Source organism: Anabrus simplex, chromosome X, assembly GCF_040414725.1.
Source record: "Anabrus simplex isolate iqAnaSimp1 chromosome X, ASM4041472v1, whole genome shotgun sequence".
Taxonomy (NCBI): Eukaryota; Metazoa; Arthropoda; class Insecta; order Orthoptera; family Tettigoniidae; genus Anabrus; species Anabrus simplex.
The window spans coordinates 161,123,539-161,142,180 of NC_090279.1; the positions used below are offsets into that span (position 1 = coordinate 161,123,539).

The window sequence follows — 18,642 nt, forward strand, 5'->3', positions numbered from 1 at the left end:
GATTACCTTCGGCATCGTTTTCTCGCTATGTGCACTAGCGGTTTCTCTCCTCGACATTCGAAGGCGATGTCGGAGTCGATTAGTAATACCTGTCGACAGCTGTTCCGTAAAGAAAATTTGAAATTAAGGAGAACATATTCTCGTAATAAATGCGTAAATAACGTGTCCGATAACGGTTGCTAACTCGTTAAAAATTAAGGCCGACTAAACGACCGCTTAATTTTGAGGCTAAATACTGCAATTAAGAATGGGATACACCTCGAGATATAGCAGAGTGCTTAATTGATTTCAGAGGTTAGTTTATATTTTGTCGCGTCTGGTTAAATTACGGAAAGGCTATTATGAAAATTTATAGCGAGAAAGTTATACTTTCTCTATTGGCGCTTGAAGTCTGTTTTCATCATATGTGTAGTACGGTTAAGTTAGGATACGTGACGCTGTTTGAATAAGAAAACTGAAACGTTTGCAACAAAATGCGATCAATCATCTTCGGTACAGTACAGTTTTCTCACTTTGTGCATTTTTGAGCTCTCTCGTTGACATTCAAAGGCAATGTTGGAGTTGATTAGTAATATCCATCGACTGCTGTTCTCTGAAGAAAATTCGAAATGAAAGAGGATAACACATTTTCATAATAAATGCATAAATAACGTGGCCGATAGCAGTTGTTAACTCGCTAAAATTAAAGACTGAGATAAATGATATCTTAATTTTAATGTTATATACGGAAATTAAGTAAGAATGTGATACACCTCAAGATATGGCAGAGTACATCACTGATTTCAGAGGATATTTCATATCTTCTGGCGTCTAGTTACGGCTATTTACATGTAAATTTTTCGCGAGGAGGTTATTTCTCTACATGCATTTCAAATATGTTTTCATGATAGGCTACATATATGGTTAGGTTAGATGACGCTGTTTGAAGAAGAAAGCTGAGGTGTTTGCCCCAGAAATCTCTGGAGTGATACCGTATTTCTCCGAATCCAAGACTTTTTTTTCTTTTCTCAGAATCTCATGCGAAAACTCAAGGGTTGTTGCAATCGCGGCCTAACAGTAAGTTAATGGATACTACTGGCAACTACCGCGGTAACCACGCTGCTTCTTTTCACACGCGCACAGAGCTCGTTGACAATAAATGACCGCCTCTTTACTACACATTGCTAGTCACGACAACCGGTTGTACAGTGCCTGTGTGTTTCTCAAATCTGCAGAATGGCATCAAAACATGCGACCCTTCGAATTCTTAGAAAAGCCATGGCTACTCAGTGACAGTGTCATAACGCGTCTATTGTACATGACACTTAGTAAAATTAAGGTTTATAGACAGCAGGAATATTTTCGTGATAGTCGTATTGTAAAGATACGTGGAAGAGGTATTGCCGGCAATTTTTCAACGGGTTCTAGTCGATATTATGATGCCAATTTTAGGTTAATGTTTATTAAACACTCGGAAATGTAGAATAATTGTGCAGCCGCAAGAAAATACGGCATAGGCGTAACTAAAGCCAATATTTGGCGTTAGCGTGAAGACAAAGAGCTAAAAAAAATGCGTACTGTACAAAAAATGCATTCAGTGGTCAGCAACAAGGACGCTTTAAAGAAGTCGAAGATGAAATTGTGAGGTATGTGCACGAAAAACGCAAGGGCGGAATGGCCATACCGTGGCGCAATAAACTCGTTCGTTGACTTTCAACGTTCGCGATAGGCCTATACATCGCTAGCCGCTGAATTTGGCCGAACCCGATAAGCGAGACGTGCGTGTAGCGGTAGCCGGTTATATCTGACGCTGCGTAATAAAAGTAACAGTTTTATAGACAGCAGGAATAATTTCCTGATAGATCGTTGTATTGTAGAGACGCATGGAATAGGTATTACCGGAACATTTTCAACGAGTTCTTTTCGGTATTATGATGCCAATGTTAAGTTAATGGTCCTCAAAACCGCGGAAATAAAGAATAATTGTGCAGCCGCAAAAGAAAAAAAGAAAAATACGGCATGACGAAAGTCAATGTTCGGCGTCTAAAAATGCGTAGGCCTACTGTACAACAAGGCATTCATATGATTTTACAAACTTCTTTTTGAGCCTGATATAAATTTTTTGAAGGATTCGGAGAAATACGGTACTATATTTTTTTCATACACTTTCACTTTCACGTAGTATCGGATTACAAAAAATAACAAACAAGTAAGCCGTAGTGTGGATATCATCTGCGGAAACGCAAGTTTTGAACAAACTGATTGCCGTTTCATACTGATTTTAATGTGCAAGAAGGGTTTTCCGACTTTTATACAAAATCGGATATAACGACAATCCGCTATAGCGAGTGAATTTTTCGCTGTTACGAATTCTCGCTATAACGGACTTCTACTGTATTTTTTATTTTCCACCTTGTCGATACACTAAATTGTTTAAGGCAACTTATTGGTTAAAAGTGGTATATGTTTCATATATTATAAACATCTTCAGCCACATAACAATCTTTAGATGAAAAATTCATATAATGTATCAATGTATCAATGCTTTAGAGGAAGTGGCCTTAAAATTAACGTTGTCATTATATGAATTTTTCTTCTAAACATTTTTATGTGGTTGAAGATGTTTATAATATACAAATTCACAACTGAGTATTTTTTAATACGAAGGTGGAAAATAAAAAATACTTAGTTGTGAATCTGTACTCCATCATGTCGGGAAAACCCTCGCAAAACACAGGAAAGAGACTCTACTTAAGCCACAGCTTTCAAAATTATAAATATAGCTTGTACATTAGACCACAGAAGGCAAGACAGAAGGGAAACATGGATGTGGGACGGAAGATTATGCTCCGACAGTCAGTTACAAGTTTCCATTTGAGACAGATCATGGAAAAAGAGCTGGGAATATGGGAAGGATATAGCAATAATTTTTATAGACTCAGAAAAAGCATACGACAGCATCCCAGAACAAAAGTTTGAGAAAGCCTAACACACACAGGGGGACTGGCAAATAACTAATAACAATTATAAAAGCATTATACGATAACTGTTACAGCTGTGTGAAGTAACTGTCTGGACTGTTCTGCCATTGATGTTTTAACGAGTATGGATCCATCACATAGCTTTCACATCTCGTCGACTTCACCAGCAGCAATTTTTTTGACTGCACTGCTGATCAGAAAAGGACTTTTGTTCGTTCAGATGGTGTCAAATTGAACAGTCTGTACACAGTAGCTGAGGCCATTTGATTATAATTTTTATTTACAGACTAACTTACCCATTAGTTTGACAGCCTGGCCTATCTTGTCCTCCATATCTGGGAAGCTGTCTGGACTATTCTGGTCTTCCTCTGATTTGGAAGCAATGTGCTTAGCTGCCATTACAGCTCCCACGACACCTTTCTTCTTCACCCTGTGAAAAAATGAAAATAAAAAGAAGAAAGACTAAAGAAATATTGTACAAGTGATATTGATACCTATAATGAAGTATGCAGCTGAAACCTGGACAATGACTCAGAGAGAGAGAGAGAGAGAGAGAGAGAGAGAGAGAGAGAGTACAAGCAGCTAAAATTACCGTAAATTCATGAGTAGTATAGTACAGAAGACAAGGATGGATAGAGAGAGGAATGAAGATGTACGAAAAGAGCTAAATGTGCAAAAACAAAATGACAAACTGGAACAGAACAGACTGACACAGTCTGGACCTGTCAAGTGGGTGAAAGAAGAAAGACTGCCAAGACAAGCACTGGAAAGACAGATGACAGGGAAGAGAGGAAGACCGTGATGAATGGACTCTGAAGAACAGCATAAGGCAACAGAACCTGGACTGCAACACAGTGTTGGATGAGGAGTGGTGGAGATACAGGACGAACTGGAGAGGAATCTTATTTGCCCCCACCTGATGTCAACTGGGAAAGGTGGAATGATGATGACAAGACTGGAATATTCACCATACCAAATTATGGAATTGTAAGCATCAAGGTTTTGTGTTAACAAATGTTTAAATTAAAATAAATGCTCAGTTAGGAAAGCTAACAAAAGCAAAATACAGTAGAACTTCATCGGTTTCAGCGACACTTCTTCTATAGCATCAGGTATTCTGTGGTATCAATATGTTCCTCGTAAGGAACGTATTTTCATCCTTGCTTAATTCGACTAATATATACGTGTTTGCCTTGAATATAACATGATTTTAAACCTCAGTTAGGTTAACAACTTCCGTCATGCAGAAATTTTATCAACTGAAGAAATAAATGCCGCCAAAGTTGTATGCAATGCCATGACGATTTTAATTTAGTGTTATCTGAATTGCTGCCAAAAATAGTCTGTGATGTTCTGAATCAATGTTACTATGAAACGTTTCCAACAAATAGATGATGGGCTAGTTAGAATGCATGAAAAAACAGATGACATTATTGTAAGTGAAGTGTAGAGAATAACGGTCATAGAGACCATGAACAGAAGAAGCAGAAGAAAATCATCTTAACAGTGAAGAATGCTTTAGAAGCCATATTGAGTCGAGACCATTTCCTAAGAAGCTAGGAGAACGTGCAATGAAAGTGATGCTTATGATCATAGAACATACAGTAATTGCAAAATTTTTCTCATTATTCCTAGATGAAGGATCCTGGCGAGTTGCTGCATGAGCTAAAACTCTTTGATAAAATTTAGTACTGTATTTTATGGAGGATATACTTCAATTTTGCACGTAATAGCAGACTTACAATTTGAAATAAGCCTGATAAAGCTTATTTTATATCATTTTCCATCTCAGTAATAACGACGCAATTTATTAAGTCCTGTGTATGTAGTTATATAGAACCATTTTTACGAACAATTCTTCCTCCACCTAGAGGCTGCCTGAAGACAAATAATACAGAATACAGTGAATACTGATTAAAAGGAAACAGTTTGTAAAAAGCTCAAAAAATTACAAACGATTGTGACGGAACGGAACGCATGGACTCTGACCTTGGTGAGATTTTACATACTATGGTGTTATTGTGCCAACTGTTTCTGATGGGGTCAAAATGAAAAATAAGTTGGAAGAACAGGCTTCAAAAAAGCCTAACAAGAAAACGATGAAAGCCTGTCAAACATGAGAAAGTAAATGAGGCAGTGGTTTCATTGAAATATTTTGTTAACATTGTTCCAGTTAACAGAAATTCTACTGTTTACAAACAAACAAACAAACAAACAAACAAAGCCATGTAATCTACAGGACAAATAATATCGTATTTCAAATAATACTAAAATTTTTAAGCGAGCTCATTTTGTTTAAATATGCTCCCCAAGAATCCCCCAACAAAGCACTTAACAAAATGTCAGATAAGAGTATAAATGTGAAGAAAATTTCTTCCTAGCTACTGTGCTTTAAACAGGTGATCCCCTACAACAATACGTAACAAATGGAAGATCTGTCTGCACTGCAAGACAGCAGTAACACAAATGAGACACAAAAAATAGACCTACTCACATCTGGCTGGAACTGGCGAATTGCTTGCGTATCACCATGTGCACATCGTTACGTATAGCAGCCCCCTGTTGCTGGGATCCAGGACCGTAGGCGAGTCTGCAAAGCACGTCCATCACTTGTTCAACCTCGGGAAGAGCCAGGTCCTCCAGCTTGTCCAACATGTTCTGAAAAGTTACGCTCTCAATTAGTAGTGATGACTTCCATCTTAAGAGCCACATCTTTAACAGTTATGAACATACATAAATTAACAGTATTAGCTGAAGAAACTGAGGATCACAAAAAGTAGCAAAAACAAGCTGTTCCCTAGAATTCACAAATCTTAAAACCAGTAGTATTGGAACAAACAGAATTTGACCAAAGGATAGCAATGACTGGCTGCCTCTGTGGATCAGTGGTAGGACGTTGGCCTCCAGATCCATCCCAAGATAGAGGGTTCGAACCCAGCAGATGGAGTCAGATTTTTGAGGGGCGAATTAAAAGTCCATTTGACGCCCCATGCCGTACGATGTTGGCATGTAAAAGATCTGCGGTGATAGGTGTTTAGCCGACAAAATTCATTAAAACTCAGCCTTAGGCACCAAGAGATTTGATTTACTCTGCCAACTAGATGGCATAGAGTAAAACAAAATGTTGAAACTGACAAGCAGCAGCCAGATGGCATCAAATTAAAACTGTCTATACACTAACTCTGGAAATCGGATTATTATTAATTTTAATTATAATTATTACTGGCACAAGTAAGTGGAAGCAATGCGAGACTCGTCTGGACACTTACTGTCAAACAGCATACCTCCTACTAGAGATCCCATCTCAAATGGATGACATAATGTAGATCATCTTCCCCTACTCCTCCTCCTCCTTTTTTTTCTTCTTCAAATAGGCCTACTTGGGACCAGCTTGCCCAACCATTGGGCTTTAATCTTTGCCCAATATTGTCGCATCTTCTTCATTCCTCTGTACTTTCCTCTGACCAGGTGGTACCTTTATTCTAATGAGGCTTTCCCTGAAAACCAAACACTTTCTTCTGGATCCGTCTCTAGTGTAAGTCTGTCAGCCTTTGTTCCTTCATGTCCTCTCAGACTCTGTCAGCCAGGTGGTACAGACTTTTTTGTTTCACTAGAAAGTGAACAGGCGATTGGTCACACTGTTGGGAGACAATCTTGCCACATGACCAAAGTAAGTTACCCTCTTTTTTACTGACACACAAATATTGCTAATCCAGTTTTCATTGAAACTTGCCAATCTTAACATTTATACAGCCAAAATTTTGCAGCATTCTGCTTCTTTCAGGAGTGGAGAAAAACAAGTTTTCACCTTGAGAATACCGCGTCTCAGAAAGAGAATGAAGTTCAGGCTCATTCTTTACCAGAAAAAGAGAGAAGCAAACAATGAGTCGGTAACTTCACTTGCAGACCACTGCTGGCTTCTTGCTAACAATAGACGTTGTGTTTGATACTTCTAACCTTCTTCTCGTGGTGTAGAATGCAAAGCCAATTTTAACTATACTCGTTAAAATCCTTCACATGTGCACTAGTTAGAGATTCCCCCCCCCTTTCTGATCATTGAATTTCATTTACTTATACCCATACCTAAGGTAATATATTTTGCTGTTTCAAGGAGACAGTAGTAGTGTTCCACACTAAAGCAGTCTCGCTTTCAACTGCAAACTGGCTGTGTGGAATCCAAAGCCATCCCAAGTAGAACACTATTACTATCTGATGGCACAAACCCTTCATTGTGCACTAAACGAGTTTTGTATGTAACCGACTGTGCTACAGCCCAAGAGTGGGGGAACATTCACTTTGTTAGTTCCTACAGAAGAGTTCACATCTGCTCCTGTAACTGAATGAGCCTGTCCACACTTCTCCTGCTGTCAGCAGGCGAAGTGGCTGCTACGTTAGTGTGACAAGGCTTCATTTTGCTCCAAGGACACAGCAGAAGTTACCCCCTCTACTACCCTGCTTTCCCCTTCAAGCTTCAGGCTTCGTGGAAGTTTTTTTGCTAGTGATTCAACATTGCAATAACACATCAAAGGTTTTCAGCGATGATGGGATAGGAAAGGGCTAGGAGTGAGAAGGTAAAAGCCATGACCTTTAACAAGGTACAGCCCCAGCATTTGCCTGGTGTGAAAATAGAGAACCATAGACAACCATATCCAGTGCTGCAGACCGTGGGATTCAAACCCACCATCTCCCGAATGAAAGCTCACAGCTACATGACCCTAACTCCACAGCCAACTCGTTCTGTTGTGTAGGTTTGTACCATCGAATAGTAATCGCACTCTACCAAATTCTAGCACCACACATGATGGTCTACAACCAGTTCTAGTGGTGTACGAATGCAGCTCCACCAAAGAAACATGCGTTGGCTAGATAATGGTCACACTATATTTAACTTTTATATGTGTAGGGTAAAGTAATCTTATGTCCTTGTTCCAAGGTGGTGCAGCTCTTTCCAGGCACACCCCCGACGGAGGTGAGCTGCATGTACCATTTTAACCACATAGCAGCCCTCCTGCCATTATTAAATTTCTGGCAGTACCAGGAATCAAACTCGGACCTCTGAGGATGGCAGGTAATAGCACTAACCGTTACCCTACACAGGGTTTGTTTTACATCGCACTAATACAGATAAGTTTTATGAGGACAATGGAATAGGAAAGGGTTAGGAGTGGGAAGGAAGCAAGCGTAACCTTAATTAAGGTAAAGCCCCAGCATTTGTCTGGTGTTAAAATGGGAAAACATGGAAAACCAACTTCAGTGCTGCCAATAGTGGGGTTCGAACCCACTTTCTCCGGAATGCAAACTCAAAGCTGGGTGGTCTTAACCGCACGACCAGTTACTAGAAATGATATCTTGATGTACCAATTTCTGGATTATTTTATATTAATATCTTTGATGTTACTTGTTTCTGACATGATTAAATTAAACCAATGGAGCTGCTAGAATCAGCACTTCTTGCTGATCATGATGCTACTTGCTCTCTTACCAGCAATTTTCTATAGATTGATTTTTTTTTATTATACCCCTACTCTCCTCTTTCTGAAAATATGAGGGTTTTTCCTTACATTTGCTACCACACAATGGTCATATGTCCTGGAAAGCATGACGCCCATAGTACACGGACAGAGCACGAGGTGGTGATGCGTTGGACAAGCACCAAACAAAGGGTGATAGGACTGCAATAGTGAGTCAGGCTCCGTGCAGAAGAGGGAAATGGAGTGGAAAGTACTGGAACAGCCGCCATACTGACTGCATCTGTCTCCGTGTGATTTTGACCTCATTCCCAAAGTGAAAGAACTACTGCGTGGGAGACTGTTTGGGACACAAGAGGACATTACAAACATGAGACTGCAAAATTCACACGTGGTGGGGTGACCGGTATCTAATGTCTCCCGCATTATGGACAATCTAGGGGACTGCGGTACTCTCTGAGAACAAACATTATGTAGCACAAGAACTTCATTGCTGACAGTTTCCTCCTCAGTCCATAAGTAGCATATACTCTACATGTCATTTTTTTTACTTGCAATAATATAAAACAATATAAGAACTCCGCCATTGTCCGGTCCCAAGTCCGGAATGAGAAAGGAGGAGGGTTTGCTGGTCTGGCACCCAGCTGTAAAATTGCCAACGCCGAGTGTTGGGCGGCGGGAAATAACCTGACTCCCTAAGGGGGCCAACGGCTTCGGGCGAATGAGCCCCTTTGGGTGGGGTGATGGTCCCCACAGTGGAGGAAATGCCACTGGAATCCATTATGCAGCGTCTGTTCTCCAGGTTAGGGGCGGCTGCACAAGGCGTCTGTACTCCAGAGGAGCGGCCTCATTATCACCTCACTGGATCACATCCAGAGTTGTAATTCGGGACCTAGTCCCACACAGGTGACACCTTGACAGTCAACCATGGAAGGTCTTTTAAGGAATACTCCACCGGCTGAACCAAGAGTTCAGAGAAGGCAGCATTCGGATACGGTGGGCTGCCACCTGAAAGATACCGTGAAGTCGGAGGCACGGAAATACCCCAGTACTACATACACGAATGAGACAAAATCAAGAATCAAACCAAAGCAGATAACATACTTCTCTACACACAACATAAACTCACTCATGCAAACCGGTAAACTAAAAGTGATCACCGACATAATGGACCAACACAAAATTCTTATCATGGGATTACAGGAAATTAGAAACACTGACCAGGATGCCTTGGAATCTCAAGGGTACAGACTTTATAAAGGTATACCCGGGAAGAGAGTGATGAAGAATGTCCCACAATTTGGAACAGGATTTTTGGTCAGCCTTAAAATAATAAACTCAGTTCAAGAATTCAGATCACAGTCTCCACGACTCTCAACGCTCACCTTAAAGGCATCTAATAAAATCTATACTATAATAAATGCCCATGCTCCCACTAATGATAAAAACAACTCCTCAAAAGACCAGGAGGAAACAGGAGAATTTTGGGACCTATTGGACCAGACCATAGATAACATCCCCAAACACCATATAAAATTATTAATAGGTGACTTCAACGCTCAACTAGGCAGAGAAAGAAAATACCGTGACATCATCGGAAAATGGCCAGCACACAAGAAAACAAATAAAAATGGAGAGAGACTAGTTGACCTGTGTAGAAACCATAATTTAATCTCAAAATCTACATGTTTTAAGAGGAAACCTCAAAAACTCAAAACATGGAAACACCCTGACTACACTAAAGGAGAATGGCAACTGGACCACGTCTGCATGGACAAATACCACCACAAAGAGATCTATAACGTCAAAGTCCTCCGAGGAATAGACACAGGTTCAGATCACTACGTAGTTAAAATTAAAATTAAACTCACTCCCCAGAGGAGACAACAAAAGCAAGCCCTTAAAACTAAAAGAAAAATAGATCCTACCCAGCTAATCAACAACAAAAATTACCAGAAAGCAACTGAAAAAATAAAAATCACAGACAAACTTGAAGACTTAGTACACAACCTTAAACAAATTGCAGAAGACCTAGCTCCAATTAAACCACGTAAAAAACACCAATGGTGGAACAGTGAATGTGATGAAACAGTGGAGAAAAGACATCAGGCATGGCTATTACATCAGTCCCAAAAGACAGAAATATCCTATCAAAAGCTAGTAAAACAGAGAAAAGAAACTACCCAAGTCTTAAGAAGAATAAAAAGACAACATCATAAGGACACCCTGCAGTTAATTGAAGAACAGTTCAGTAAAACTAAATCAAGGGACTACTACAAAACCTTCAGAAAACAGCTCCAAAAATATGAACCCCCGACCCTACTGATGAAGGATGAAGATGGTAAGCTGGCCCATAACAATAAAGACAATGCAGAAATTCTGGCTAAACATTTCAACAAGCTTTTAAATTGTGAGGAACCTACAGAACTCCTTCATTTGGACACCAACACCCCGATAAAAACATCACCAGAAAACATCAATCCCCCCACAATAAAGGAAGTCTACCAAGCTCTGAATAAATTAAAAAACTACAAAGCGCCAGGAGAAGATCAGACCTTTGCGGAAATCTGGAAATATGCAGGAACCTCAGCAAAAGTTGCCCTCCATCAACAACTTGTCTCTATCTGGATTAAAGAAGAACTACCAGAACACTGGACAACAGCCCTCATTCATCCTCTGCACAAAAAAGGGGACAAAACCGACCCTAATAACTACAGGGGAATCTCTCTCCTAGACATAACATACAAAATATTTTCAATAATCATCCTTAATAGGATAAGTTTACAACTTGAGAAAGAACTAGGAGAATATCAAGGAGGTTTCAGACCCTGGAGGAGCTGTCCTGATCAGATCATGAGTCTTAAGTTGATAATGGACTATAACAGGAGAAGAAACAGAGATATGGTGATAACATTTGTAGATTTCAAGAAAGCTTATGATTGCATCCATAGAGAATCTCTGTTTAAAATTTTAAGACACCTTGGACTACACCCCAAATTAATAAACATGATAAAATTGACTCTCACCAATACCAAGTCAAAAGTGAAGTTTAGGGGTGAAACGTCAGAGACATTTGAAATTAAAACTGGACTACGGCAGGGAGATGGGCTCTCACCACTATTATTTAACTGTGCTCTAGAAATGGTAATGAGGGAATGGTTTAGAAAATGTCCCCCCAAAATAAAGATTGGCCGAAAAATCAAAACAAATTGCCTGGGTTTTGCTGACGATTTAGCATTACTAGCAGTGGACATAAAAGAAGCAAAAACCCAGATATCAGAACTTCAAAACATTGCAAATAAAATTGGCCTCAAAATATCATTTGAAAAAACAGAAATTATGCCCCAAAAACCAACACAGCTAAAAGAAGTCACCATAAATGGTAATAAAATCAAAATAGTAACTCAGTTTAAATATCTTGGAGAAGTAATAACACATAACTTAAATGAAAAAATCTCAATCCAAGTAAGAACAAATAGATTAGCTAAAGCACAAAAATTAACATGGGATATCTACAAAAAGAAATGTCTATCAATAAATTCAAAAATAAAACACTACAACACAGTTATAAAACCGGAAGCTACATATGCAGCAGAAACACTCTTTTACCTGAATAAACAATCAAAGACTGACAGACTTCAGAAAATTGAAAGGAGGATTGGAAGAACCTGTATCAACAAAAAATATCAGAAAGATGGACAGTGGCGGTTAATACCTAACAAAGTCGTGTACAAAGAGCTAGAACCCATTACAGATACTATGCGTAAGAGGAGACTGGGATTCTTTGGACATATCATGAGGATGCAGGACTCAAGACTTCTGAAACAACTAGTACAACACAATCTCGTCTCAAAAAATACCACAACAGGATGTAAATGGATCAGAGAAGTAAGAGAGGATCTGAAGGAAATAGGCCTTACAACAGAAGACACCAAAAATAAGATAAAATTGAATACAAAACTCAAGAATACAAACCTCCGCTTTACCCTTACACAAAACAAACCAACAACACGCACATTTTCAACTGAGGAAAGGGCACGAAGATCGGAGCGTCTGAAGAAGTACTGGGAGGACCGCAAAGCCCGAACAATCCCTTCAAAGAGACCTGAACGACGGACTGACTAAAGTGATCCTATGTGGTCATAAAAGAAGAAGAAGAAGAAGAAGAAGAAGAAGAAGAAGAAGAAGAAGAAAACAATATAAGGAAAAGATCAATAATGGTAGAAAAATCAACTCTTGAGTCCTGATGTAGCATACAAGCTACAAGTCATATAACCCTTTCAGACCTGAAAGAAAACTGGCAGTGTAAATTTTTGTTTGTACATCAAAAACTGACTAAAATGCTCTTAAATACATATATTTTTAGTTTATTCTACAAAATAAAAATTAACATCTGAAAAAAAAAAAAAAAAAAAAAAAGCACCCGCACAATTGTGCGTGTCAGGACTTAATTCACTACTTACAAAAATGAAAAATTACCTCATTGCATGTGAATATACATATGTACATGATCAAATGTTCTATTCTACAGTGGGGAATATTTTTAAAACAATTAAATCTTCGTTCAAACACAAGTAAACGTTACAATTTTTACACTGAGGAAAAGTTTTGCTTTTACTGCTCCTTTGGCAGCAGCAACTTGTCGTCATACTTGAAAGAAATCTGGAGGTGTCAAAAACTTACTAAAATGCTCTCAAATACATGTTTTTACAGTTTATTGTACAAAATAAGAACTATCGGCTGAAAAACAGAACCTACACAACTGTGCGTGTCAGGACTTCATTCACTACTTGCAAAAAATAAAAAATTTAAAAAATTCAATTCAGTACATGTGAATATGCACATGATCAAATGTTCTATTTTACAGTGTGGAACGATTTTAAACAATTAAAATCTTATATATTACATTTGTCATGTAGAGTACGAGTTTTGCTTTCACAGTCCTTTTTTGCGACAGCACCCAGCACTCCTGCATGCATTGCCTGTAAGGAAACCTAGCCCGCACATATGTGCGTATCAATATTCAAAACCTCATGGTATTACGTACGATGTTGTAAGTTCACAATTTACACACTTCATTGATTATATTGTGATATTCAGTAAAGCTTCTAGATTAATATGAATGCAATAAATAAATACTGACTTTAGGCATTACTGCTTCCCGCCATATTGCTAATGAACTGTATTTTTAACTCTTCTTCCTGCCCCTGGTGGTCAAGTACTAAATAAAAACAGCTGAAGTACATGCTACGTGTCCCGCACAAACACTGCAGTCCGGTCTAGCGCCAAGAAAACATCAAATAAGCTCAGAAATAAATAAAACATGAACTCGCACAATTGTGCGTACATGGTCTGAAACAGTTAAAGTAGCAAAAGGTAAGAAATATAATAATTTGTCTGCACTATAATATTTATGAAATGACTAGCTGCCTCTGTGGATCAGTGGTAGTGTGTCGGCCTCTGGATACCAAGGTAGCAGGTTCAAACCCGGCAGAGGTAGTCGGATTTTTGAAGGGCGGAAAAAGGTTCATTTGACACTCCATGTCATACGATGTTGGCATGTTAAAGATCTCTGGTGACACGTTTGGTGTTTACCCGACAAAATTCATTAAATCTCAGCCATAGATGCCCAAGAGAGTTTCGGTTTACTTTGGTCTGCCATCTAGTGGGCCTAGAGTAAAACGGAACGTTGAAATTGAGGAGCAGACAGCCAGATGGCGTCTAATTGAAATGTGTGCACATGGTAGCCGAGGCCATACGCTGCTTCTTCGTCTTCTTCTTCTTCTTCTTCTTCTTCTTCTTCTTCTTCTTCTTATTATTATTATTATTATTAGTATTATTATTATGAAATTACTAAATGTGAATATTCTCCCAAATGTTAATGCAAAACCAATGATAACAGTACTTAGAGTACTGTGCAAATTAATCAGAATAACAATTTTCAAATGGTTAGCAACAGTGTAGCCGGCCCCGTGGTGTAGGGGTAGCGTGCTTGCGTTTTACCCGGAGGCCCCGGGTTCGATTATTCCCGGCCAGATCAAAAATTGAGGACCTATCTGACGGTGAGATAGCGGCCCCGGTCTAGAAAGCCAAGAATAACTGCTGAGATGTTTCGTCATGCTGACAACATGACACCTCATGATCTGCAGCGATTGCTTGGTAGGCCAAGGCCCTTCAAGGGCTGTAGTGCCATGGGGTTTGGTTTGGTTTTAGCAACAGTATGCTGCACATTGCTTTTTCTTAGGTCCTGCACTGTCTATGCCTTCCTTGCACTGTGATTCAATAGTAATTAAACTGTGTGTTGATTGCTTTATGTTAAAAGTGTATTTATTTCAATGCGTGCCATTTTTGAGGTTTCCTTTTGCGATAAGCCATACCTATGTCTTGAATGGATATGACTTCCACAAAGTGTAGTGCAACTGTAGCAGTATCTCTTAAAATACTTCCATGACACAAAGAGAGATACCTACTAAATTTGGTGTCAGTGTAAGCACTATGTACAGAACTGTTCAGCGGCACAAACAGAATGGCTCAATTTCACTAAGCGAAAAGGGAAGAAAACGATGTCAACTGATGAACGTTTTGTCCTCAGAAGAAGCAAATCAAACTCCAGGCTCAATGCTGTGGACTTGGCTTGCGAACTGGGAGAAAGAGGAATTAATCTGTATGATTCTGATATTCATTGTACACATCTGGCAGATGGAAGGGAAGCCCACAAACCTGTAAAGAAGCATCATCTGACAGGAGAATTGGGCAGGAAACACCTCTTGTGGGAACACAGTCATCAGGATTGGACAACAGAACACTGGAAGAAAGTTATTTTCTCTGATGAGAGACACTTGGAAGAGGAGAGGCAGAGGGATGAGCCAACAACTTCAGCACATTTGCAACAGACCGCAAAACACCCCATGGAAATGATGTTTTGGGGACGTGTTACGCATGTAAGACTGGGACCCATAGTAAAAGTTGCGGGATGATGAAATCTGACCAATAAATCTAAATACTGGAAAAGAGAGTTGTCGGTTTCCAGATGGTGACAGAATTTTTCTAGCAAGATATGGCTCTTTGCCATAATTCAAAGAAGTGTAGAAATTCTTCACTGAGAACAATATCTGCATCAGTGTGGCCATGGAACTCCCCTGACATTAGTCCAATAGAAAACATGGGGATTTGCAAAAGGAGTCTCATAAAACTTGACCACCCCAGCAAAATATGCATGATAGAGTCTCTAGTTACAATGTGGTTTCATGATGATGAAATTAAAAATATGTGCTCAAAGCTTGTGAAATCTATGCCAAATTGTTTACAGTAACTTATAAAACAGAAAGAATGACATATTATCTATTAGCAAAAATTCAACGTATGTATTAGTGAATAAGTGCAAAAACATAAAATTTGTATGTTATTGCTGTGTTCCGATTAATTTGCACGTGACTGGAGTTCATTCCCCTTTGTTTTTAATCAGCCCGAGGTAACTGGAAATATCAGCCAGTGAACCAACATAACCACTATTAGTTCATCTATCATTAACCAAGCACTCAACACTGGTCGATATCCTCCAATTATCGTTTACGCACTCTGCAGTATCCACTTTGATCTACTTACGAGCAACAGCAACTGATGAGGAGCAAGTGCAGTTATATGGTTCTCAGCTAAGTCCGTTAAGAGACGCAAGGCTGCTCGTACGTGAGAAGACTCCCCTGTACCCACATGTGACAATAGCTGGATTACCACTGCTTGACCCAAAGGGACCTCGAAATGTACTAGAGCCAGCCTAAAAAAAACAAACAAAAAAAAAAAACAAAAAAACTATTTTTTACCATAGCTAGTATATAAAGAGGAAGCATTCAATGAAGATTAGATGAAATATATACCTTTGCTGACAAAACCTGGTGTTTATAGTGCACTAACAAATAAGAATGTGAAAGCAAGAGCTAAAACATTTCCACCTATTAAATACTCATTTATTGTAACAATACATAGATTCAAGACTAGTTTTGGTCTCTCAGAGACCACCTTCAGCCAAAATTATAATGTTATAAATAAGTCATGACATACAATAATAAAATAAGTGTTATACAAGCTAAAAATCACAAGGTAAGAATGTATCGTCAAAGTTCTATGCAGGACTACTAAAAATATGTTGAATGGAAGACATTCTTGATTATTAATGTAGGTTTGTGTGACAACATTTGTTGAATTCTGGTACTAGGCCAAATTATTAAAAATAGTCATCACAATTTTAGTCAAATATAAAAGGCTGCACTTCTTGAAAGCTTCAATTTAAAAAAATATCGACACCAAGAAAGTTGTTCATAATAGCAAGTTACAACTGATCGAATGTAAACAGAATCGTGTAATATTCAAATGGGACACTCTTGCATAAAGGTACAGTGATGAATGTTGTGTTTGCTTTCCAAAATGGATCACTGAAATTGTTCATCTCAAAGAGCAAAAGCAAGGAATTAGAAGAAAAATAAAGAGATAACTATGAGACTCACCCCAAATACAAAGTTGAAGCGTGCAAACGGTGTCGAGTTTAAGATCACAATGACATGATGGGATAGGACCAGGCTGAAGTGAGGATGGAAGAGGGGAGGTAACGGAAAGGGAGGAGAAGGCATGACATTGCCTAAGGTGAGGCCTAGGGAAGTGGAATGGTGGGGCTGAGGTACAAGAGCTGTTAGGAGTATATTTCTCCAAATCCAAGACAAACTTTTTCCTCACAATTTCACCACTGGCAGCTACCACAGCAACCATGCTGCTTCCCTTCACCACCCACACTTGCAAGAAACTTGCCGACCTTCAATGTGTCTAGCGGCAGCCAGTTTAACCTCATGCTCAGTAGAAGTAACATTTTTACAGACAGCAGGAATATTTTTATGATAGATTGTCGTATTGTAGAGCTGCGGAACAGGTATTATTAGCAAGATTTCAAAGGATTCTCGTAGATATAATGATGCTAATTTAAAGTTTAATGGTTATTAAACATGCGGAAATGAGGAATACTTGTGCAACTGAAAGAAAATACGGCATAACTAAAGTCACCTATCACTTCAAAAATGCGTGCTCTACAAGAAAGGCATTCAGTGCCCCTACAAGGATGCTTTAAAGTTGAAGATGAAATTGAGAGGTATGTGGGGAAAAAATGCAAGGACGGGATGCTCATAACGTGAGATGCAATATGAAAGCAAGCTCGTGAAGTGGCGCAACACAGAGGAATTCCCGGAACTTTCAAACGCATTATCAGATACTTGTAATAAAAATGATAAGCGGAGGAGGTGTGTTTATTTTTTTTGCAAATTAAATTTCTAATTCATTATAAATAAGATTTTGATTAGACAAAGCAGTTTTTAAGCCACATTTAATTTTTTTGAAGGAAAAAGTGGGGGTCGTCTTGCGTTCAGGATTGTCTAGGATTCGGGAAATAAGGTAGTGCCATTCCTTATTCAGCCGGTACCTGTTCTAAACGGGGTCACAATGTCGCCCATAGGTTCAGTTGGTGTGTGTATTTCAGTGGGCTTGGCTGACTGAAATGTAATACAGTCAAACATTCTTATTCTTCTTCTACTTCATCCATTCCCTTTTCAAGATTCTCTCTGGGTAGGTTAGTGTATCAAAGCCCTCCATCTTTCCACCATTCCTCTTCTACTACTTTATTGCTATCGACTCCTCTGTTTGCAATACAGTCAAACATTGTTCCAGTATCCAGTATTCGGGAGATAGTAGATTCGAACCCCACTGTCGGCAGCCCTGAAGATGGTTTTCCGTGGTTTCCCATTTTCACACCAGGCAAATGCTGGGGCTGTACCTTAAATAAGGCCACGGCCACTTCCTTCCCACTCCCAGCCCTTCCCTGTCCCATCGTCGCCATAAGACCTATATGAGTCGGTGCGACGTAAAGCAACTAAGCAACTAGCAAAAAAAAAAAAAACTTGTTCCATGGAAACAATTTTATTTTACACAACACGCATGTTAAATAAGCCTTATTTAAGTGGATACCCTGAAACCTGGACAGCAGACATCACAATTAGTCTCATCCATCTGCCTTAAGCAGACATTTTACACAGTCCAGAAAACACTTTTTTTTTCTTTTTTTTTACACTGGGTTTGTCGGCCTTTCTTTTAAGACCATTCTGCTGACATGCAGAATTTTTTTTGGAATGTTTGTACTATTTCAAGTCCTAGGTAAAGAGAGAGAAAGAAACGTACAT

The 18,642-nt window shown here is 39.1% G+C and overlaps 1 protein-coding gene across 1 annotated transcript in view; it reads right to left on the bottom strand.

Annotated features, from left to right (window-relative positions):
• The window catches only part of Fancd2, a 147,846-nt gene that overhangs the window by 69,692 nt on the left and 59,512 nt on the right, over positions 1–18,642 (bottom strand). The window contains exons 9-11 of the mRNA XM_067158781.2: positions 16,034–16,202; positions 5,455–5,618; positions 3,257–3,390 (exon numbers count right to left, since the gene is read on the bottom strand). Of these exons, the coding sequence (XP_067014882.2) occupies positions 3,257–3,390; positions 5,455–5,618; positions 16,034–16,202 (467 nt within the window). The remainder of the gene's footprint in view (positions 1–3,256; positions 3,391–5,454; positions 5,619–16,033; positions 16,203–18,642) is intronic.